This window comes from Melanostigma gelatinosum (assembly GCF_949748355.1).
Source record: "Melanostigma gelatinosum genome assembly, chromosome: 10".
NCBI lineage: Eukaryota > Metazoa > Chordata > Actinopteri > Perciformes > Zoarcidae > Melanostigma > Melanostigma gelatinosum.
The window spans coordinates 24223886-24249073 of record NC_136643.1 but is presented as its reverse complement, the minus strand read 5'-3'; the positions used below and the strand labels follow the sequence as shown (position 1 = coordinate 24249073).

At 42.5% G+C, this 25188-nt stretch overlaps 5 protein-coding genes across 5 annotated transcripts; 4 read left to right on the top strand and 1 right to left on the bottom strand.

The window, feature by feature from the left end:
* Positions 1-2278: 2278 nt before the first annotated feature.
* On the bottom strand, positions 2279-3489 carry LOC306783439 (trace amine-associated receptor 13c-like; the record flags this gene model as incomplete). Its single annotated transcript, XM_079277083.1, has 2 exons — positions 2279-3098; positions 3323-3489. 2 exons carry the CDS (start codon positions 3487-3489, stop codon positions 2279-2281), a joined length of 987 nt encoding a protein of 328 aa, XP_079133209.1.
* Positions 3490-6119: 2630 nt separating this feature from the next.
* Positions 6120-12664, top strand: LOC306783554 (trace amine-associated receptor 13c-like; the record flags this gene model as incomplete). Its single annotated transcript, XM_079277262.1, has 2 exons — positions 6120-6292; positions 11848-12664. The coding sequence occupies 2 exons, from the start codon at positions 6120-6122 to the stop codon at positions 12662-12664; spliced, it is 990 nt and encodes a 329-aa protein (XP_079133388.1).
* LOC306783045 (trace amine-associated receptor 13c-like) lies at positions 6448-7132 on the top strand (the record flags this gene model as incomplete). The annotated part of the gene is made up of 2 exons (XM_079276578.1): positions 6448-7008; positions 7118-7132. 2 exons carry the CDS (start codon positions 6448-6450, stop codon positions 7130-7132), a joined length of 576 nt encoding a protein of 191 aa, XP_079132704.1.
* A 4155-nt stretch (positions 12665-16819) lies between the features above and the next one.
* On the top strand, positions 16820-17983 carry LOC306783553 (trace amine-associated receptor 13c-like; the record flags this gene model as incomplete). The annotated part of the gene is made up of 2 exons (XM_079277261.1): positions 16820-16992; positions 17167-17983. 2 exons carry the CDS (start codon positions 16820-16822, stop codon positions 17981-17983), a joined length of 990 nt encoding a protein of 329 aa, XP_079133387.1.
* A 4852-nt stretch (positions 17984-22835) lies between these two features.
* Positions 22836-24157, top strand: LOC306783222 (trace amine-associated receptor 13c-like; the record flags this gene model as incomplete). The annotated part of the gene is made up of 2 exons (XM_079276788.1): positions 22836-23047; positions 23341-24157. 2 exons carry the CDS (start codon positions 22836-22838, stop codon positions 24155-24157), a joined length of 1029 nt encoding a protein of 342 aa, XP_079132914.1.
* Positions 24158-25188: the final 1031 nt, after the last annotated feature.

Genomic DNA, 25188 nt, shown 5'->3' with positions numbered 1-25188 from the left:
CACATTGCATGTGTGTGATGTGTAACTGGTTGGACATGTGGTTTGCTTACAAAAGTACACAAGACAAAAGAAAATCATCCTAAAGCTCAACTGTACAGATCAAACCAAGAGAGATGTGGTCTGGAATGCAACAGTGCAGGACAGAGTTTGACAGTTCTATTATAAGTGCTGTCACTGCTGAGTTGTACCTCCAGGGAAGAATAGACAGATGCCAAGGCCAGGTGTGGCCAGCCAGTCACAAACCGAGGACCAAACAAGAGCTTCAGAGAATTACGTCACGTCACAAAAGCACGCACATGAACTCCACATTCCAGTAAATATGACATAACAGCACACTATTTCCATGCATTTAGCTACGTTTGACTCAGTCAGTCAAACGTTCCTGTTTTCCACAATCCTTTTAAACTTGAGCTTTACATTCGTGCATGGAAGGACATCTCAATGTCTGGATTTCATAAGTTACATTGGATGCAAAGGAGCATCAGTTCTACTCCGAGCTCCTTCTGGATGTCTGAGCTCCTCACCCTCTCTCTAAAGCTGAGCCCACCCTACGAAAGAAAGCTCATTCCAGCCGCTTGTATCTGCAATCTCATTTTTCGCCCACTACCCAAAGCTCACGACCGTAGGTGAGGGTCAGAACGTAGATGGACTGATGAATCGAGAGCTTTGCCTTCCGGCTCCATTTGCTCGCCCTTGGTTGGGGCAGGGGCTCAGTTCCAAACCGGAGGGCAGAGAACCATGTCCTCAGACCTGGAGACTCATCCCGACCACCTCACAGTGGGTTGCAAACCGTTGACACAATATGCTAATTAAATGTAAAATAATTCATATAATCAGTTTTTCTTCCCCAAGTACTCCAGTTAGTAGTTCTTGTATGCTATATATGTTGGTAGAGTGAGGGTTAAACACTGAAAGGGACAATGAATGATGTTCTGCATGTCCATTGCATGTGTTCACACTTGCTTGGCTATTTAGGCTGATCTTGAAGTGTTTCATACTGCTGCTTGTCGTCTTGCAAAGCAGGACTTAATAAATCTGCATCGTTCATGCATATTGCCGTGGGCTTTGCAAAATAACTAGCAAAAAAAGGACCCGATATATGATATGTGATTCATGAGGCTTGTGGTTTTGTTCAATGTATTCAACAGATATTAGGGCCATCATTTACATATAGGATGTAAATAGAAATTGCTTAAAAATTGCAGAATATAAAACGGATACAATTAGTTCATAGAAGAAACTCATGTAGTGTGTTGTGAGCAACAGATTAAATAACCACAGTATAGCCTGGGAAAGGAGGAGAGTAACTGGAGACGATGAGGCGTTCTTATGTAATGTTTCTAAAGCAGTGGTTAACCTTTTGTTCCCTTTGACAGCACAGGTCATGGATGACTTTCCCCATCCAACCCAGCACTGAGCAAGTCTCTCTTTTTGACAAGTCAGGTGTGATGAGGTTTCATCAGTGTTGTGGCTGCAAGGAAGGCTGCAAGTTTGTACACCTCATGTATTTAAAAAATGTTTGCAACTGAATAATTTTAAATAAAATGACTGGGCTACGTGTCTGAATAAATCTAAAATTGTCACCACTGATGACGTCTCGCGCGTTGTTTTTTTATGTTTCGGACTACAAGGGAACCATGTCGCTCATATCAGTTCATATAATTTGTATTCTTCTCAATTACTCCACCAAAGTCCCTCAAACAAGAGTCCAGTTCTGTGTTTATCTGTGTGCGATATGTTCTGCTCTTTTTAACACTGTACAGTTTAGGAATAACCTGAAACAACCAGGCAGGTATAGCAACTGCTTGGGAGAGTGTGCTGTTGTTATTGATTATGCTGCGGGACATTACAATGTCATCATCGTTCTGTATATGAGAGTATTGGTGGTGGATGTGTCTCAGGTATGAGCCATGCAGTCTAACCTTGTAGGTGTCACACTCCAGTGTTCAGTGAGTGTAAGAAATCTGAGCTGAAGGCAGCTTTAGGTTTCTTATTGTCGGGTTTCTGATGTGTTTGTGGCCATATTATTCAGCCAGGTCACTTTAAGTTAAAGACAGTGCTTCAGTGTATTTAAACATAACAATAGAACAACATAGTAACAAAACAGCATTTAAGTGACTTCATTTTAATGTGCTACATGTCAACTACAGAATCAAAATATCTAAAAAAAAGTAACTACATATTACCCGGCCGTTAAGCCTTTCGAGTTTGCTTCAGTGACTCAGTAACGACAGAAAATCCCTTTCCTCATCAAATACAGTTACTCATCAGTCTGTCTCTACAGTATTTTAGCATCACAAGAGCCCGGCTGCAGTATCTTGAGGGTGACTATGAGTTTAATAGATTTTCTAAACCAGGGATAAAAGAAGGCATAGATCACTGGGTTAAGACAGGAGTTGAAATACAGCAGCCACACTACAAACGTTGAGGATGAACTACTGTCTTCAATAACCTCACCTGTAAGGGATGGAGAGTAATATGGGCAGAAACATATCAGAAACACAACCACAACAACACCAAGCGTCCTGGCTGCTTTCATCTCAGATTTCTTAGCAGTTACACCCACTGAACTTTGTTTTGTGACCGCTGCAATGTGGGACCGCATGACTTGAGCCTGAGACACAGCCACCACAAATATTCTCACATATAGAACTATGATGACAGTAATGGGGCCAATAAAGGTGAAGACGAAGTCAACAGAGCCTGTGATATGGTTAAGAACAACTACACACTCTCCGTAACAGGAATTATGTGAATCAGGATGTCTCAGAAAGTCCATCAAAATGAGACTATTATAGAGAACAGAGTAAATCCAACACAGACAAACACAGATTTTCGTTTTGTCCAGAGTAACTCTGGTGTTATAATGTAGAGGGTCACAAATAGCCAAATAACGATCAATTGATATGAGCACCATATTTCCAACCGAAGAAGAAGTAATGATGAAATCAACAACATAATACAGAGCACACATGAGGTCACCCAGGAACCAGCAAGTCTCTGTTAAAAGGATTTCAACCGGCATCAGCAGGAGGCCCACGAGCAAATCTGACAGAGCCAGGGAGAGGATGAGGAGGTTGGTGGGGCTGTGGAGCTGCCTGGAGAGGAATAATATTATTATTCATGATTATCAATGTTAGCTTGTTGGTAACATCAATGCATATATTTTGGACTCCAACATTGTATTTGAACACATAATATTTTCAAGTTAGGCTCGTTAAAACAAAGAGATATATTATTAACTAGAACACTTGAAGGAAGACATGTAATTCATGTAAATTGTCAGAACATGCATTGATTGATGCTGAGGGTTAATCTCTGCCTGAAGTGGGAGATAGAGATGATGACCAGCAGGTTGAGAGCTGCAGTGAGCAGAGAGATGAAAGACAGCAGAACGAGCATGCCGTCGGACTGAGGCGGCACTGGTTTCCTGCAGGAGTTGTTGAGGAGGAGTGGAAAACAGAAGTCAGCTCCTTCTGGTGCCTCCATTTCCTGAGAGTGGTTGTGAGAAGCTGCTGAGTTCTCTCTGATAAACAGCTGATTCATCCCTCCTGCTACTGCTGTCTATTCTCTCCAGCAGAGACTTAAAACCCCTCGCCTCTACTTTCCTACATGCAGTAATCTTCATCTCAGTCTTCATCACTTCCCTCCATCTCTCACGTGGCATATTCCGTCTATCATTGTTCTTTTTGTCATCAACTGAATAACAACTGTAGGAATCTTGATTATGGTTACCACTACATCCTTAACGGTAAAGTAGATTTGTTGCACATTTTAGACTACTGATTCTAACGTCACCTCTCTGATGGGGAAGGAAACCAGAGCTAGTGCAGGAGGTGGAGTGGTACCAGCTATAGTTTGGTGGGCTCAGCTCTAAGCACAACCATGGCTGTACACAGGGTTTTACTGAAATACAGAGGTCCAAAAACTGAAAACCCTGAAAACAATTTGATTTCCCTGATCTGAATTTGTGCATGTTAAGATATTTGAAGACGTATAAGCTAATTCTCACTGTTCCATCTCACCCTTTGTTTTCACCGATTGTCCCTTTCGGTCTCTTGTCTTTCTGCCAAGGTGTACTCACTAACAAGGACTATGCCAACAACAATATGAGATTTTATTGAATAATAATAATAACAATAATATGAGATTTATTGCGTGATGAGTGATTGTTAGAATTAGGAAGCGGAAGGGGTCAAGGTAGAGGGATGAAGGATAGGGGTAGAGGGATGAAGGGGTCGAGGTAGAGGGATGAAGGGGTAGGGGGAGTTAGGGATAGGGGTAGTGGGATGAAGGGGTCGAGGTAGAGGGATGAAGGGGTAGGGGGAGGTAGGGATAGGGGTAGTGGGATGAAGGGATGTAAGAGTGTAGGGGAGAAGAAACGAGGAGGGTAGAGAAGGTCGTAGAACGAAGGTTGGGCGAGCAATGGGGGACCGTTGGTGTCCGATTGCTGGCGGGAACTGGGGGAATGGAGACTGTAGAGTGGGGGTCGTCTCTTTGGAAGCTCTGGCTGTACAGAGTCCCCAAAAAGATCCGCAAAAATGACGAACTCGGATGCCGGTGGGAATTTCTGATGTAGGAGAGGTACGCGGGGGAAGACCAGTGACCAAGAATCATAATGATGTGGGCGGGAATTCCTTGGCTCGAAGCGGTTGAGGAAACGCCAATGCGGAAAAGATTGGTCTGGGTAGACTTGGGGGGTATTCCGGATCTGGCTAAGATATGGCGAAAGTGGTGGTGAACCCGGGACCGTGTGGCCCCTTTTCCTGTGACGAACGGGGGATCCTGCGGGGAAATTCGGCTGGCCAGACTTGAGCTTGGGTAGTCGCAGTACCTGCTCTTCCCATTTCATCTCCATCACCTTCTCTCTTTCTTTTTCTCTCAGTCTCCTCATCTTGTTCCCCATCTCTTCCTTCCCCAAAGTAAGCACAAAATGAAAGGTGAGCGGGATTTTGCATTCACTTCCCCTCAGCTCTGGAAGTTCCAGCTTGAAGACCTGAGACTTGCAGAATAAGTGACATTTATTGTTATTATTGTATAATTGTATTATAACCACAGTGAAATCTGTGTCCACATTCTTGGAACAAAGTCTAACACACTTTCCATGGATGCTTGGCAATCAGGGTTGTCCCATGTTATCAATTCTGTTTGGGATTTTCATGGATAGGATCTCAAGGTGCAGCCGGAGGGAGAAGAGTGTCCACTTGGTGAACCCAATAATTGATTTTCTTCTCTTTGCAGATGACGTGGTTCTGTTGGCTCGGATAAGAGGAACAGCTCAGGACATAGAACAGGTCAGAGGCACTGAAGGCACCACACAGGAAGACTGCCAGCAGGCTGTCAGGCTGGACAGAACTTCCAGACTCGTCATTGAGTTACAGGTGAGTCACAGAAACACACAATGAGGGAGCAAACCTGCTCTCACTCCCCATTTCTCAAATATAGAAGCGTGGTCAGTATTCCTCAGCATCTGATACCAATGCACACTTTAGCATCATGTGACACCTGGTTTTCAACTACTACACACCACATCACTTCAGCCCTGATTTTCAACTTGTGCACAGTTTTTGGAGCTCCCCAACAAAAACCCAAGGTAAGAGGTAAATCTGTGTTGGCTCAGCACTTGCACACAGTGCTTCATTGCAAAGCGTGAACTGTTTAAAGATGTGAGCCGGGAGGCTCGCCAGGGCATTGCAGACTAATTTCACATATCTAGCATGCTAAGCGTTTAAAACAGGCTAATATTTGAACATGCGTTAAGCATGATTATGGCCATGTCACGTCGTTTTGGTGAGTCATGTAGTGTGAAAACCATAACGTCTAGACAACTGTCCTAAAAAGGAAACTTTGGCTGTGTTGTGATGTGCCTTGCTGTTCCCCGTTGCAGAGCATGATGGAACTTGTAATTGTTTCGAAAAAAAAGTTAAAAAGAGAAGGGGGAGGTGAAATACAGGGGAAAGCCCAATGATGGTAGATGAAACAGTAATGGTGAAGTTTAGTCACTCCCACGAAGAGAAAGTTGTCACCAGAGTAAAAGAGCAAGGAGGGATGTGGAGGAAGAACAGAGATTATTCAGTTGTATCACGAGCACAGCAGCATCTTGTCTCCTCTTTCTGACAATGAAAAGCCTTGATGAAGCCGAACTTTGCTTTCCAGAACTCCTCAACTCCTCCTGCAGGAAGACCGTGCGTCCTCACTCTGTATCTATGCTCACTTACATTTTACTGTCCTCCATCTCTCTGCTCACTGTGACTCTCAACCTGCTCGTCATCATCTCCATCTCCCACTTCAAGTATTCATGTTTTATCAATTTATAAAAGTGGTAACTGTACAAGAAATGGTTAATGGTATAGAACAAAACAAAATATCAGATCTCAGACTCTAAAGGAAATGTTTTTCTGATTCAGTCAATGATTTTATCTCTTAATATAAGATTGACTACCATTAATGATAAGCATGTTGTTCTCTTATCTCTTCAGGCAGCTCCACACACCCACCAACCTCCTCCTCCTCTCTCTAGCTGTGTCAGATTTCTTCGTGGGCTTCCTCATGTTCTTTCAAATTGTGCTCATAGACGGCTGCTGGTTGCTCGGTGACTTCATGTGTATTTTGTATTATGTTCTGGACTATATTATTACCACTGCCTCAATAGGAACCATGGTGCTCATATCAGTTGACCGATATGTGGCTATTTGTGATCCTCTACATTATCCCAACAAAGTCACACAAAAAAGAGTTAAGATCTGTGTTTGTCTGTGTTGGATATGTTCTGCTTTCATTCAGACTCTGCTGCTGAAGGATAATCTGGAACAACCAGGCAGGTATAATTCCTGCTTTGGAGAGTGTGTCATTGTCATTAACTACATTGCTGGACTTGCAGATCTTTTTTTGTCCTTTATTGGTCCTGTCACTGTCATCATAGTTCTGTATATGAGAGTATTTGTGGTGGCCGTGTCTCATGCTCGTGCCATGCGGTCTCATACAGCAGCTTTGACTCTCGAGTGTTCAGTCAGTGTAACTGCTAAAAAATCTGAATTGAAAGCAGCCAGGGCTCTTGGTGTTGTTATTTTCTTCTTTCTGGTGTGCCTCTGCCCATATTTTTGTGTTGCACTCACAGGCCAGGACTCCTTAATGAATGCCTCATCTGCTGCCTTTGTAATGTGTCTTTTCTATTTCAACTCCTGTCTTAACCCTGTGATCTATGCCTTTTTCTACCCCTGGTTTAGAAAATATATTAAGGTCATTGTTACTCTTAAGATACTGCAGCCTGGCTCATGTGAGACCAACATGCTGTAGAGAAACACTGCATGGTGGCTGTAATAAGACAGAAAAATGTACTTGGTCATGGTGGTGGTAAATTGAATGACATGTAAACATTTTGGTCCAGTGAACTTTGTATAAACACAGATATATTATGCAGCGCACATATCACTAGTTCAATATTAAGCTTTACAAGATCCAGCTAAACTTGGAATAATGTAAAGATTAAAGTGGATAACTTGTATATACATAATATACTGAGGAAGGTGGTACAAGGAGGCAGAGTTCTCTACTGCTGCTGTTTCTTCTCTAGTAGAGACCGTCCCTCCCCTTCACTTTCTCTGGTCATATTCATTTTGATTTTCATCACTTACTTCCCTCCATCTCGCACTTGGTTCATTTTGTCATTGACAACTTTAACTTTTTGGATCATGATTTCCATATCGTCCTTGCTGGTAAAGTGGATTAGCTGTATACACTGTAAAAACTGTTTTCAAGGCCAAATTAAAGGCATCATATTTCAATCATCTATTTAGTTTTGAGTCTGTTTCAACTGAGTGCAAGTCCCCCACAAAAAGCCCATATAGGCCCACTAGGTTAGGCCATATGAGTCCATGTGAGTTCTCATCTTGGCCCTCAGAAATTTCAAATTGGGTCGATTTAAGCCCTTTTTGGGCCCAAGGCACTATATTCCGTTTCAGGCTGGTTGATAGATTGAGTAAACTGATAGATTGAGTAAACTGAATCTCGGATTAAGAGCTTCCACTGTGGCCACTAGTAAACACAGAAAAGTGGCACACTGAATTTACCTTAATTTCATAAGATTGTTTTTCCTTTTACTCTTCTGATACAACCATTTAATGATGGGTGACATGTTGTATACAGCAGCACAAGTACACATCACTGCTGGACATCATACACCCTCTTCAGCAAGCTTCAGAGGACTGACAGGGACCCCTTGGTAGAGGACTCAGCATGTGCTTGTTGAACTGGGGTTTCAATATTATAACCTTCATTCTTCGTTCACACAGGCTCTGCCCTCTGCGGCACTCTATGGGTATAGTGGGCGGAGCCCATAATGTAGGCCTTGCTGCAACATAACTCCAACCAAACTGATCCTGACTGGATAAAGGTTAATTGCCGCAGCCCACCTACTTCTTTAGAACAAATATGGCCACAGCGAAGCCAGGTAGTACGCAACTGGGTTCATCAAAGAGCATGGGAAACGTTGGAGTTTGATTCATCACAATAAGCCAGCACTATCAAATGTATTAAATGTTTTATGCACACGTCTATGAAATCAGCTTTTTCAAACCACTCTACACACCCTTTCCCTACCCACTGCCTTTCCGCTTGGCAAATGCACTCACAAACCCATCCTGGCAGGTGTTTCTTTGAAAGGGATTAAATAGGGATTGAATTGGGCAACGACAGGGCGGTTAGTTCATACACTCTCTTAGCTGAGGCAGCAACACTTTTCTTCCACCCCATGCAGGGGGACAGGGCAAACATGCAAACTCTACAAAGAAGGGCCGGCCATATTTTGCTAATTACTACAATTCATAGACTTCTGCCAATTACTCCTATTCATTGTATTCTAGTATGTGGTGCTCACACTTTGCATCATGGTTAAACACAACCTCATACATTGCATCATTTCGCCCCTGTGTCATGGTGTGTGTACATCTCACTCGAGTCGGGAAACTTGTCAGAATGCCCATATTTGATTGGCTGAGCTGCATCACACGACCAATCACAGCACACGCTGTACCTCACTGCAGAGCTGCACATGGAAACTGAGCTGCACGTAATGCTGACGTAGTTGTAGGCCAGCTAGCAGGCTCTGACACATCAAAGAATACGCCCAACATGTCCAACTAAAGATCTGATTGGTTGAACACTATGACAATCAACAATATCGTCCCCATTCACTTAAACTGCACATGGATGCACTTGTGAGTCTGCAGGCCTCTGCCTCTGTTCTTACCTAGAGACACAGAGGTGAAATCTGATTGGATTAAAGCTCTACTTAAAACAAGCTGCACTGGAAGCAGAGCAACTGAGAAAGACAGTAGCTGTGCAATGGGAAAATAAGATAATGGGAAAAAATATTTTTATGAATTGTAATACATGTAGTGTATTTCAGAAAAATATAAAATTATAAAATAGCTATAACTTTGTGATTCTGTTTCGGCCAGCAGAGAAGGACTTGCAGGCCCTGACGGCCGACCACTGCCTCATACATTGCATCGACGTCCAACATTACCTCATACATGACATCAAAGTCTAAAGTGACCAAATACATTGCATCGACGTCTATCGTGATTGCTTACATTGCATTAAGATGTAATGTGACCTCATACATTGCACAATGGTCTAACGTGACCTCATACAGTTCATCTGGAGGCTTTTCTCAAACCAACCCCTACACACTCTCCCTACCCACTGCCACTGCGCTTGCGTGTTCGCATGGAGGATGCGTCAAATTAATTGCCATCCAAAACCAATTAGTGGGGAGAGAAATTGTGTTACATGACCCCCCACCAGCGCTATATATATATATATATAAATATATATCATGGGACTTGAGACCAAAGACTTGCTTTTCTTCTCCTTGCAGATGATGTGGTCCTGTTGGCTCAGATAGGAGGAACAGCTCAGGACAGAGAACAACAGGCCAGAAGCAAAGAAAGCACCTCACAAGAAGACTGCCGGCAGGCTTTAAGGACATACAGAACCTCCATACTCAGCTTGTTGGGCGTAGTCCTTGGCAAAACTGAGTTACAGGTGAGTCACAGAAGCAGGCAATGAGGGAGCAAACCTGTTCTCACTCCCAATTTGTCAAATACAGACGCTTTGTCAGTGTTCCTCAGCATCTGATACCAATGCACCCTTTAGCTTCTGTATGAGAAGCACCAGGCTTTTAACTACGACCCAGTTCACACCACAAAGCTTCAGCCCTGATTTTCCACTCACGGACAGTTTTCGCAAATTCCCGACAAAAGACCGATGACTGGAAGGAATATCCACTTAAATGTCGGCGCAATTGGGGGCCTGTTGGTGCTGGCTGGAGACCACAGCATGTGGCCAACCGTAGATATGTAGGGGTTTCCTGACCAGTGATCAGAGACAACTATTGAGGTGGGCCAACAGGGAATCAGTGACAACTGGAGGGGCTTGAGTTCAAGTTAAACCTCTTTACTGGAAGAAGTTTGAAAAAATCCAAAGATCTATATTTTAGACAGATTCATGGGTTAATAGAAACCAGAAGCTGTACACTCCTTTCTTCTTGTCCTGGTCACAACTGTCCTAAAAAGGGAAATCTGGCTAGGTTGTGATGTGACTTGCTGTCCCTCGATGCAGAGCATTATGAGAATTGTAATTGTTTTGAAGAAAGGAAAAAAGAGGAGGGGGAGATGAAATACATTGAAAAGGCCAATGAAGATAGATTAGTGAGTAAGGGAGAAGTTCTCCCAAGAGTAAAAGACCCTCGTTGAACACTTTATATGTATTTGACTTATTGCACATATCTAGCATGCTTAATATCTGGACCTGTCGGGAAGGCAGTTACCTCAAACCAATGTGAGAGTGAGACACGGGTTCATGAGAAACCTGACGGAGGGTCGCCTGTAACAAAAATAACTTTGTATTTGTTTGATTTGCAACACAGCCCAAAGTTGTTGTTGAACCTCAGGCGTTGGATGTATACATGAATAAACATAACGCATAACACCGTGACTGATCACATGGTAAAGATGTGTTTAAAACAGACTAACATTAAACATGTGTTCAAGCATGACTACGGCCATGTCATGTTATTCTGGTCAGTCATTTCGTGTGAAAACCACAATGACTTCTGTATTTCATTCAGGTTCATGGCATAAACTGTCCACTCCTTTCTTCTTGTCCTGGTCACAACTGTCCTAAAAAGGCAACTTTGGCTGCGTTGTGATGTGCCTTGCTGTTCCCCATTGCAAAGCATGATGGAACTTGTAATTGTTTCGGAAAAACAGTAAAAAAGAGGAGGGGGAGGTGAAATACAGGGGAAAGCCCAATGAAGGTAGATGAAACAGTAAGGGAGAAGTTTAGTCACTCCCACTCAGTAAGTTGTTACCAGAGTAAAAGAGCAAGGAGGGATGTGGAGGATGAAAAGAGATTATTCAGTTGTATGACGAGCACAGCAGCATCTTGTCTCCTCTTTCTGACAATGAAAAGCCTTGAAGAAGTCGAACTTTGCTTTCCAGAACTCCTCAACTCCTCCTGCAGGAAGACCATGCGTCCTCACTCTGTATCTATACTCACTTACATTTTACTGTCCTCCATCTCTCTGCTCACTGTGACTCTCAACCTGCTCGTCATCATCTCCATCTCACACTTCAAGTACTCATGTTTTATTAATTTATAAAACTGGTAACTGTATAGAAAGCAATGATTAATGATACAAAACAAATATCAGATCTCAGACTGTACAGGAAATATGTTTTTGTGTTTCAGACAATGCTTTTATCTCTTAATATAATATATATATATATATAATGTAAATTGACGACCATTAATGATAAGCATGTTGTTCTCTTATTTCTTCAGGCAGCTCCACACACCCACCAACCTCCTCCTCCTCTCTCTAGCTGTCTCAGATTTCTTCGTGGGCTTCCTCGTGTTCTATCAAATTGTGCTCATAGACGGCTGCTGGTTGCTCGGTGACTTCATGTGTATTCTGTATCAGTATCTAGGATACATCATTCCCTCTGCCTCAATAGGAACCATGGTGCTCATATCAGTTGACCGATATGTGGCTATTTGTGATCCTCTACATTATCCCAACAAAGTCACACAAAACAGAGTTAAGATCTGTGTTGGTCTGTGTTGGATATGTTCTGTTTTCTTTGACAGTCTGCTGCTGAAGGATAATCTGGAACAACCAGGCAGGTATAATTCCTGCTTTGGAGAGTGCATCGTTGTCATTAACTACATTGCTGGACTTGCAGATCTTTTTTTTACTTTTATTGGTCCTGTCACTGTCATCATAGTTCTGTATATGAGAGTATTTGTGGTGTCTGTGTCTCAGGCTCGTGCCATGCGGTCTCATACTGCAGCTTTCACTCTCAAGTGTTCAGTCAGTGTAACTGCTAAAAAATCTGAATTGAAAGCAGCCAGGACTCTTGGTGTTGTTATTGTCGTCTTTCTAGTCTGCCTCTGCCCATATTTTTGTGTTGCACTCACAGGCCAGGACACCTTGCTCAATACCTCATCTGCTACCTTTGTAATATGTCTGTTCTATTTCAACTCCTGTCTTAACCCTGTGATCTATGCCTTTTTCTACCCCTGGTTTAGAAAATGCATCAGGCTCATTGTTACTCTTAAGATACTGCAGCCTGGCTCATGTGAGACCAACATGCTGTAGAGAAACACTGCATGGTGGCTGTAATAAGACAGAAAAATGTACTTGGTCATGGTGGTGAGAATTTAGTAACAGATGTAAAAGTCTTGGTACAGTGACCTCTGTATGAACACTATTACATGCAGATCATACATGTGTCTTTACATTGTGTACTGTTTCAATGCAACACTGAAATCTACTACTACTCTACTCTAGAAAATGTGTTTTCTGACTCCTGTAAGGCCAACATACAACAAATAAGTTGAAGAATCTTTGCACTGATATAGAAATACTGTTTTCTTGGATCCAACAGGTCTTTAGTTAAACTGCGTGACTTTAATGCATCTCTCTCTTTTCTCTTTAGAAAAAGGAGCCTGCAGCATCATGTCAAGGGGCCTTTTACAGATTTTACAAATGGTCTTCAAAAATGTTTTCATTGGTCGACCTTTTTATTGATTATCTCTTTCAGATAGTTGTGAAACTGTGTTCAGCACATGTACTTACTTTTCCTCAGTTTGGTTAGCCCATACAGTGAGTGAAGGAATAAAATCTGTTCTCTCGTATGCAAGTTTACAAAATCACTCCAATGTACCTTGACTCTGAAAATAACACTAAATATTTATCATTTTTGATCTGCCGCCGTTGGACAACCAAAATGTGAGCCTGCCTCCCTCTCCCCCTTCCTCTGTCACAGAAACACACAGATACATTAACTCTGTCTCTCTTTCCCTGTCACACTCTAATCTGCACATCTTTTCATTACAAGTGGAGTTTTGGTCACCTTTGCTCTCCTTTGTCCTGCAGACCAGAAGGCTATCAACTTTGCCTTAGCTGACCTACCAAATTGTAACAGTCCTCGCTCTACACAAATCTCAATCAGATTTCATATTATGTTTGTGTGGTTCTCAATAGAAGCTATTTCTGTATTTTATTTCATTGGTTACACAATAAATCCGAGCTCAAAGCTTTACACAGAAATACAGAGGTCCAAAAACTGAGCTTACAAGCGGGTTTGGGGGCATGTCCCGAGGAAAAAAATGATTTCCCTGATCTAAATATGTGCATTTAAGATGTTTGAAAAGCATGAAGAAATCTGAAAATAAATGTTGACAATGTTTTTAAACAGTGTTGAAGTAAAAGCAAATGCACACGACTGTTTTCTCTCAATCTCTGTTTTCACTGCTGGTCCGTTCTCTGTCACTTTGCCAACATGTATACAAAGAATTTACGAAAATGACATACACGTTCTCTAGTTCATCTTTGTGCTTGAGTTTGCCTGAATTATAGAAATATGATAATAATAATATATTTTAATTGTATAGCGCTTTAAAAGGTACTCAAAGGCACTCTACATGGTAAAGACAGAAACAATAAAAGCAATAACAATATAAAAAGTCAGAGAGATTACATTATAACAGTAATAAACTGAACAAAAACATACATAACTAGCATCACAGGTTAGAAGCAGATTTAAATAGATGAGTTTTAAGTGCAGTTTTGAAAGTGACGAGGGATGGATCATTTCTGAGGTGCTGGTGAAAAGAGTTCCAGAGGGAGGTGTATCAACGGAGGAGGCCCTGTCCCCCAAGGTCCGATACGTTGACAGAGTAGGGGGGGTAAGGAGATTGGCGTCAGTGGATCTGATGTTGTGGGTGGGAGTGCGTTGGTGCAGGAGGTCCGAAAGGTATGAAGGTGCTAGGTTGTGAAGGGCTGAGTCCTCTTTCTCCCTGTACCATGACATCATCTGCTCTGCCTTCCCAGACTACAGGCCCAAGTTGGACGACTACTTTTTGCTTATTCTTGACCTGGCCTTGTTGTTCTTTTTATACACATCATGTTATATTTGCATTCGAAGCTGCTGGTCACTTGCAGAAGTTCAATCAGGGAACATACTGGGGAACACCAGACCCTAAGTTAAATAGTTGGGTTTTCTCTTCCCCGAATTGTGAGCTTCGGGGCGCGCCACCCCAGCTGGCCACCACATGCAACCTCACAGCCCCCTTGCCTTTTACCTCAGCTCCTAGTAAACAAAGCCCACCATTGACTGCAGCCTGCCTCTAGTCCCCCCACCATGCATCAATCCTAAACCAGCCACCACCCAGCCAACCGAAGGCTGTTCCTCTACCAGGGCGGTAGGATGGTTTGTATAACTCAGACGACCTAGGATGCAACACCTCTAGCTGCTGATTCCTCCATATCCGCCACGGCACACCAACCTGTCCCCACAATCCAACCAAGAAAGTATCACAATACCCAATTAACGTTAATGCTCCTCAGACAAGGTTTCACCTCTGGCTTCCACCCAGGTTTGCAGGTTGATAGAATCCTTCTAGATATTTAAAAATTTGCAATCAGCCATCTCAGAGCCCAACACAGTTGATAAACCACCGGCCCAGGTAGTCCACGACGCATTATTGATCGGTCAACTCACTCGCCCACCTTTCCCAATTTTCTTAATCAGTCCATTCGGCGTAGCTACTAGGAAATATTCAAGGAAGAGAGACTCATCATAGACCTCTCATTACCCCAGGGCTCCACCGTCCCAAGCATCAAAAGCCTAATTCCCAGCCCGGACCACTCCATGCACTACACAACAATCGATCACGCTACATCACTCATCTGCCTCACAGGTCAAAGAGCCTGGTCGCCTATGATTGAAATCACCAGCGCCTCCGTTGTCCTTCCCACCCGCCCTGACTACCGGTACCTCTCCGTTGTCCTTCCTCCGTTGAGTACTCTGCATAATCCGACCTTTCAAAGAGACGGCCCCCACTCCAGAGTCTCCACTCCCCCAGTTCCCACTGGTCATCGGACAGTCAGCGGTCCATCATTTCTCTCCTCCATCCATCATTCCACGACCCTCTTTCCCCTCCTCCTTTGCCTACATCCCATCATCCCACGACACTACATCCCTTCAACCTACGACCCTCATCCTTTTTCATCCCTTACCCTTCATTCCACGACCCTCATCCCTTCATCCCCTACCCTACATCCCTTCATCCCATGACCCTCATCCTTTTTCATCCCTTACCCTTCATTCCACGACCCTCATCCCTTCATCCCCTACCCTACATCCCTTCATCCCACGACCCTCATCCCTTCCTCCCTCAACCACCTTTCGCTCCAAAGTCCATCCCTCTTACTTCAACATCGTTATTAGCATGGTCTTTGTTCGTAAAATCTATTCTAAATAACTCTCTGTCCACTGGCTGTATTCCTTCCTGCTTCAAGCATGAAGAAGCGTTGACCCTCTGGATTTTAAATTTCTTATCAAAAATCTTAGAAAAGGTTTTAAAATTGTAATAATGTTTCCCATCACATCACAGCACTAAAACTGCTCTCATTAAAGTAACAACTGATCTTTTACGCAAAGTTGATACTGGTGATTGTTCAATTTAATTCTTCTAGATTTGATCTCTGCATTTAGCACTATTGATCACTCTATTCTATTACATCACCTTGAAAAGTGGGTTGGCATCAGGGTCACTGCTTTTGACTCTTTTAAGTCTTATTTATCAAGGAGAAGTTTCTCACTTGTCATGGATGATACCTCCTCTTCTGTCGCACCTCTGACCTGTGGGCTTCCCAAAGGCTCCATCATTGACTCCTTGTTCTTACTTATCTATACATGCTGCCACTGAGACATAGCATACATGGATACAATATTCAGCACTGGCTCAGCACTTGCACACAGTGCTTCATTGCAAAGCATGAACTGTTTAAAGATGTGAGCCGGGAGGCTCGCCAGGGCATTGCAGACTAATTTCACATATCTAGCATGCTAAGTGTTTAAAACAGGCTAATATTTGAACATGCGTTAAGCATGATTATGGCCATGTCACATCGTTTTGGTGAGTCATGTAGTGTGAAAACCATAACGTCTAGACAACTGTCCTAAAAAGGAAACTTTGGCTGTGTTGTGATGTGCCTTGCTGTTCCCCGTTGCAGAGCATAATGGAAAGTTGTAATTGTTTCAAAAAAAAAGTTAAAAAGAGAAGGGGGAGGTGAAATACAGGGAAAAGCCCAATGATGGTAGATGAAACAGTAATGGTGAAGTTTAGTCACTCCCACTCAGAAAGTTGTCACCAGAGTAAAAGAGCAAGGAGGGATCTCGAGGATGAAAAGAGATTATTCAGTTGTATGACGAGCACAGCAGCATCTTGTCTCCTCTTTCTGACAATGAACAGCTTTGATGAAGCTGAACTTTGCTTTCCAGAACTCCTCAACTCCTCCTGCAGGAAGACCATGCGTCCTCACTCTGTATCTATACTCACTTACATTTTACTGTCCTCCATCTCTCTGCTCACTGTGACTCTCAACCTGCTCGTCATCATCTCCATCTCACACTTCAAGTATTCATGTTTGGTAACTGTACAAGAAATGATTGATGATATAGAACAAAACAAAATATCAGATCTCAGACTCTAAAGGAAATGTTTTTCTGATTCAGTCAATGATTTTATCTCTTAATATAACATAGATTGACTACCAATAATGATAAGCATGTTGTTCTCTGATTTCTTCAGGCAGCTCCACACACCCACCAACCTCCTCCTCCTCTCTCTGGCTGTCTCAGATTTCTTTGTGGGCTTCCTCATGTTCTATCAAATTATGCTCATAGACGGCTGCTGGTTGCTCGGTGACTTCATGTGTATTCTGTATCAGTATCTAGGATACATCATTACCTCTGCCTCAGTAGGAACCATGGTGCTCATATCAGTTGACCGATATGTGGCTATTTGTGATCCTCTACATTATCCCAACAAAGTCACACAAAACAGAGTTAAGATCTGTGTTTGTCTGTGTTGGATATGTTCTGCTTTGTTTGACAGTCTGCTGCTGAAGGATAATCTGGAACAACCAGGCAGGTATAATTCCTGCTTTGGAGAGTGTGTCTATGTCATGAACTACATTGCTGGACTTGCAGATATTTTTGTGTCCTTTATTGGTCCTGTCACTGTCATCATAGTTCTGTATATGAGAGTATTTGTGGTGTCTGTGTCTCATGCTCGTGCCATGCGGTCTCAGACAGCAGCTTTGACTCTCAAGCGTTCAGTCAGTGTAACTGCTAACAAATCTGAATTGAAAGCAGCCAGGACTCTTGGTGTTGTTATTGTCGTCTTTCTAGTGTGCCTCTGCCCATCTTTTTGTCTTTCAATCACAGGCCAGGACACCTTAATCAATGCCTCATCTGCTACCTTTATAATATGTCTGTTCTATTTCAACTCCTGTCTTAACCCTGTGATCTATGCCTTTTTCTACCCCTGGTTTAGAAAATGCATCAGGCTCATTGTTACTCTTAAGATACTGCAGCCTGGCTCATGTGAGACCAACATGCTGTAGAGAAACACTGCATGGTGGCTGTAATAAGACAGAAAAATGTACTTGGTCATGGTGGTGAGAATTTAGTAACAGATGTAAAAGTCTTGGTACAGTGACCTCTGTATGAACACTATTACATGCAGATCATACATGTGTCTTTACATTGTGTACTGTTTCAATGCAACACTGAAATCTACTACTACTCTACTCCAGAAAATGTGTTTTCTGACTCCTGTAAGGCCAACATACAACAAATAAGTTAAAGAATCTTTGCACTGATATATAAATACTGTTTTCTTGGATCCAACAGGTCTTTAGTTAAACTGCGTGACTTCAATGCATCTCTCTCTTTTCTCTTTGGAAAAAGGAGCCTGCAGCATCATGTCAAGGGGCCTTTTACAGATTTTACAAATGGTCTGCAAAAATGTTTTAATTGGTCGACCTTTTTATTGATTATCTCTTTCAGATAGTTGTGAAACTGTGTTCAGCACATGTACTTACTTTTCCTCAGTTTGGTTAGCCCATACAGTGTGTGAAGGAATAAAATCTGTTCTCTCGTATGCAAGTTTACAAAATCACTCCAATGTACCTTGACTCTGAAAATAACACTAAATATTTATCATTTTTGATCTGCCGCTGTTGGAGGACAACCAAAATGTGAGCCTGCCTCCCTCTCCCCCTTCCTCTGTCACAGAAACACACAGATACATTAACTCTGTCTCTCTTTCCCTGTCACACTCTAATCTGCACATCTTTTCATTACAAGTGGAGTTTTGGTCACCTTTGCTCTCCTTTGTCCTGCAGACCAGAAGGCTATCAACTTTGCCTTAGCTGACCTACCAAATTGTAACAGTCCTCGCTCTACACAAATATCAATCAGATTTCATATTATGTTTGTGTGGTTCTCAATAGAAGCTATTTCTGTATTTTATTTCATTGGTTACACAATAAATCCGAGCTCAAAGCTTTACACAGAAATACAGAGGTCCAAAAACTAAGCTTACAAGCGGGTTTGGGGGCATGTCCCGAGGGAAAAAATGATTTCCCTGATCTAAATATGTGCATTTAAGATGTTTGAAAAGCATGAAGAAATCTGAAAATAAATGTTGACAATGTTTTTAAAAAGTGTTGAAGTAAAAGCAAATGCACACGACTGTTTTCTCTCAATCTCTGTTTTCACTGCTGGTCCGTTCTCTGTCACTTTGCCAACATGTATACAAAGAATTTACGAAAATGACATACACCTTCTCTAGTTCATCTTTGTGCTTGAGTTTGCCTGAATTATAGAAATATGATAATAATAATATATTTTAATTGTATAGCGCTTTAAAAGGTACTCAAAGGCACTCTACATGGCAAAGACAGAAACAATAAAAGCAATAACAATATAAAATGTCAGAGAGATTACATTATAACAGTAATAAACTGAACAAAAACATACATAACTAGCATCACAGGTTAGAAGCAGATTTAAATAGATGAGTTTTAAGTGCAGTTTTGAAAGTGACGAGGGATGGATCATTTCTGAGGTGCTGGTGAAAAGAGTTCCAGAGGGAGGTGTATCAACGGAGGAGGCCCTGTCCCCCAAGGTCCGATACGTTGACAGAGTAGGGGGGGTAAGGAGATTGGCGTCAGTGGATCTGATGTTGTGGGTGGGAGTGCGTTGGTGCAGGAGGTCCGAAAGGTATGAAGGTGCTAGGTTGTGAAGGGCTGAGTCCTCTTTCTCCCTGTACCATGACATCATCTGCTCTGCCTTCCCAGACTACAGGCCCAAGTTGGACGACTACTTTTTGCTGATTCTTGACCTGGCCTTGTTGTTCTTTTTAGACACATCATGTTAAATTTGCATTCGAAGCTGCTGGTCACTTGCAGAAGTTCAATCAGGGAACATACTGGGGAACACCAGACCCTAAGTTAAATAGTTGGGTTTTCTCTTCCCCGAATTGTGAGCTTCGGGGCGCGCCACCCCAGCTGGCCACCACATGCAACCTCACAGCCCCCTTGCCTTTTACCTCAGCTCCTAGTAAACAAAGCCCACCATTGACTGCAGCCTGCCTCTAGTCCCCCCACCATGCATCAATCCTAAACCAGCCACCACCCAGCCAACCGAAGGCTGTTCCTCTACCAGGGCGGTAGGATGGTTTGTATAACTCAGACGACCTAGGATGCAACACCTCTAGCTGCTGATTCCTCCATATCCGCCACGGCACACCAACCTGTCCCCACAATCCAACCAAGCACAACCCGTGAAAGTATCACAATACCCAATTAACGTTAATGCTCCTCAGACAAGGTTTCACCTCTGGCTTCCACCCAGGTTTGCAGGTTGATAGAATCCTCCTAGACATTTAAAAATGTGCAATCAGCCATCTCAGAGCCCAACACAGTCGATAAACCACCGGCCCAGGTAGTCCACGACGCATTATTGATCGGTCAACTCACTCGCCCATGTTTCCCAATTTTCTTGATCAGTCCATTCGGCGTAGCTACTAGGAAATATTCAAGGAAGAGAGACTCATCATAGACCTCTCATTACCCCAGGGCTCCACCGTCCCAAGCATCAAAAGCCTAATTCCCAGCCCGGACCACTCCATGCACTACACAACAATCGATCACGCTACATCACTCATCTGCCTCACAGGTCAAAGAGCCTGGTAGCCTATGATTGACATCACCAGCGCCTCCAAAGTCCTTCCCACCCGCCCTGACTACCGGTACCTCTCCGTTGTCCTTCCTCCGTTGAGTACTGCATAATCCGAGCTTTCAAAGAGACGGCCCCCACTCCAGAGTCTCCACTCCTCCAGTTCCTACTAGTCATCGGACGTCAGCGGCCCATCATTTCTCTTCTCCATCCATCATTCCACGACCCTCTTTCCCCTCCTCCTTTGCCTACATCCCATCATCCCACGACCCTCATCCTTTTTCATCCCTTACCCTTCATTCCACGACCCTCATCCCTTCATCCCCTACCCTACATCCCTTCATCCCACGACCCCTATCGCTTCATCCCACAACCCTCATCCCTTCCTCCCTCAACCACCTTTCGCTCCGAAGTCCATCCCTCTTACTTCAACATCGTTATTAGCATGGTCTTTGTTTGTAAAATCTATTCTAAATAACTCTCTGTCCACTGGCTGTATTCCTTCCTGCTTCAAGCATGAAGAAGCGTTGACCCTCTGGATTTTAAATTTCTTATCAAAAGTCTTAGAAAAGTTTTAAAATTGTAATAATGTTTCCCATCACGTCACAGCACTAAAACTGCTCTCATTAAAGTAACAACTGATCTTTTACGCAAAGCTGATACTGGTGATTGTTCAATTTAATTCTGAATGTCAAATTTGATCTTTCTGTTAGAAAACAAATTACAAAATTCATTCAATCATGTTTAAATCCGTTGAGGAGCATTTCAAAAATCTGGTCTCTCCACTGTTGACCTGAATTTGAGAAGACTTTTATTTCATCCCGGTTAGATTATTAACATGCACTGTATTGAGGGTTAATCCTAAACTATCTCACGCCTTTAGCTACTCGACTGATAACTAACAGGTAAAAATATCACCCAAGCCCCGTTTTAGCCTCCCTGCACATGTTACTAGCAGGATTTAAAATACATTTTAAGATTTCACTTTTAAAGCAATTCCCGGTTCAGCTCCCAGTTAAATTGTTGAATTGCTACCGCCCTATGAGCAGAGCACAGCCTAAGATCCACAGGCAAGGCTCTGCTGGCTGTACCTAAGTCCCTAAGTGAGCTTTTGCAATCATTGCCCCTCAACTATGGAAGTCCCTGCCTGAAGATCTGAGACTTTCAGAATCAGTGAGATGTTTTAAAATAATTCCCAAAACGTATTCTTGAAACAATGTCAAACACGATTTCAGTGGGTGTTGGGCTTCACCCGGGTTGTGTCTTGTTAACCATTCTGTTCGTGATCTTCATGGATAGGATCTCAAGGTGCAGCCAGGGTTAAGAGAGTGTCCACTTTGTTGACCTTGCTTTTCTTCTCTTTGCAGATTATGTGGTTCTGTTGGCTCACATAGGTGTAGCATCTCGGGACACAGAACAAGAGGCCAGAATCACAGAAGGCACTACACAAGAAGACTGCCGGCAGGCTTTAAGGTTCAACAAAACCTCCAGACTCGGCTTGGAGAGGAGTCATTGGCAAAAACCAAGTTACACGAGAATCACACAAACTGGCAATGAGGGAGCAAACCCGTTCTCATTCCCAATTTCTCAAATATAGAAGCGTGGTCAGTATTCCTCAGCATCTGATACCAATGCACACTTTAGCATCATGTGACACCTGGTTTTCAACTACTACACACCACATCACTTCAGCCCTGATTTTCAACTTGTGCACAGTTTTTGGAGCTCCCCAACAAAAACCCAAGGTAAGAGGTAAATCTGTGTTGGCTCAGCACTTGCACACAGTGCTTCATTGCAAAGCGTGAACTGTTTAAAGATGTGAGCCGGGAGGCTCGCGAGGGCATTGCAGACTAATTTCACATATCTAGCATGCTAAGTGTTTAAAACAGGCTAATATTTGAACATGCGTTAAGCATGATTATGGCCATGTCACGTCGTTTTGGTGAGTCATGTAGTGTGAAAACCATAACGTCTAGACAACTGTCCTAAAAAGGAAACTTTGGCTGTGTTGTGATGTGCCTTGCTGTTCCCCGTTGCAGAGCATGATGGAACTTGTAATTGTTTCGAAAAAAAAGTTAAAAAGAGAAGGGGGAGGTGAAATACAGGGAAAAGCCCAATGAAGGTAGATGAAACAGTAATGGTGAAGTTTAGTCACTCCCACGAAGAGAAAGTTGTCACCAGAGTAAAAGAGCAAGGAGGGATCTGGAGGATGAAAAGAGATTATTCAGTTGTATGACGAGCACAGCAGCATCTTGTCTCCTCTTTCTGACAATGAACAGCTTTGAAGAAGCCGAACTTTGCTTTCCAGAACTCCTCAACTCCTCCTGCAGGAAGACCATGCGTCCTCACTCTGTATCTATGCTCACTTACATTTTACTCTCCTCCATCTCTCTGCTCACTGTGACTCTCAACCTGCTCGTCATCATCTCCATCTCCCACTTCAAGTATTCATGTTTTATCAATTTATAAAAGTGGTAACTGTACAGAAAGCAATGATTAATGGAACAAAACTAAATATCAGATCTCAGACTGTAAAGGAAATATGATTTTGTGTTTCAGTCAATGCTTTTATCTCTTAATATAATATATATATATATATATATATATATATATATATATATATATATATATATATATATATATATATATATATATATATATATATATATAAATATATATATATAATTATAAATTTACTACCATTAATGATAAGCATGTTGTTCTCTTATTTCTTCAGGCAGCTCCACACACCTACAAACCTCCTCCTCCTCTCTCTGGCTGTCTCAGATTTCTTCGTGGGCTTCCTCGTGTTCTATCAAATTATGCTCATAGACGGCTGCTGGTCCTTCGGTGACCTCATGTGTATTCTGTATCAGTATCTAGAATACATCATTACTTCTGCATCAGTAGGAACCATGGTGCTCATATCAGTTGACCGATATGTGGCTATTTGTGATCCTCTACATTATCCCAACAAAGTCACACAAAACAGAGTTAAGATCTGTGTTTGTCTGTGTTGGATATGTTCTGTTTTGTTTGACAGTCTGCTGATGAAGGATAAACTGGAACAACCAGGCAGGTATAATTCCTGCTTTGGAGAGTGTGTCTATGTCATGAACTACATTGCTGGACTTGCAGATCTTTTTTTGACTTTTATTGGTCCTGTCACTGTCATCATAGTTCTGTATATGAGAGTATTTGTGGTGGCCGTGTCTCATGCTCGTGCCATGCGGTCTCATACTGCAGCTTTGACTCTCAAGTGTTCAGTCAGTGTAACTGCTAAAAAATCTGAATTGAAAGCAGCCAGGACTCTTGGTGTTGTTATTGTCGTCTTTCTAGTGTGCCTCTGCCCATATTATTGTGTTTCAATCACTGGCCAGGACACCTTAATCAATGCCTCATCTGCTACCTTTGTAACATGTATGTTCTACTTCAACTCCTGTCTTAACCCTGTGATCTATGCCTTTTTCTACCCCTGGTTTAGAAAATGCATCAGGCTCATTGTTACTCTTAAGATACTGCAGCCTGGCTCATGTGAGACCAACATGCTGTAGAGAAACACTGCATGGTGGCTGTAATAAGACAGAAAAATGTACTTGGTCATGGTGGTGAGCATTTAGTAACAGATGTAAAAGTCTTGGTACAGTGACCTCTGTATGAACACTATTACATGCAGATCATACATGTGTCTTTACATTGTGGACTGTTTCAATGCAACACTGAAATCTACTACTACTCTACTCCAGAAAATGTGTTTTCTGACTCCTGTAAGGCCAACATACAACAAATAAGTTAAAGAATCTTTGCACTGATATAGAAATACTGTTTTCTTGGATCCAACAGGTCTTTAGTTAAACTGCGTGACTTTAATGCATCTCTCTCTTTTCTCTTTGGAAAAAGGAGCCTGCAGCATCATGTCAAGGGGCCTTTTACAGATTTTACAAATGGTCTGCAAAAATGTTTTCATTGGTCGACCTTTTTATTGATTATCTCTTTCAGATAGTTGTGAAACTGTGTTCAGCACATGTACTTACTTTTCCTCAGTTTGGTTAGCCCATACAGTGTGTGAAGGAATAAAATCTGTTCTCTCGTATGCAAGTTTACAAAATCACTCCAATGTACCTTGACTCTGAAAATAACACTAAATATTTATCATTTTTGATCTGCCGCTGTTGGAGGACAACCAAAATGTGAGCCTGCCTCCCTCTCCCCCTTCCTCTGTCACAGAAACACACAGATACATTAACTCTGTCTCTCTTTCCCTGTCACACTCTAATCTGCACATCTTTTCATTACAAGTGGAGTTTTGGTCACCTTTGCTCTCCTTTGTCCTGCAGACCAGAAGGCTATCAACTTTGCCTTAGCTGACCTACCAAATTGTAACAGTCCTCGCTCTACACAAATATCAATCAGATTTCATATTATGTTTGTGTGGTTCTCAATAGAAGCTATTTCTGTATTTTATTTCATTGCTTACACAATAAACCCGAGCTCAAAGCTTTACACAGAAATACAGAGGTCCAAAAACTGAGCTTACAAGCGGGTTTGGGGGCATGCCCCGAGGAAAAAATGATTTCCCTAATCT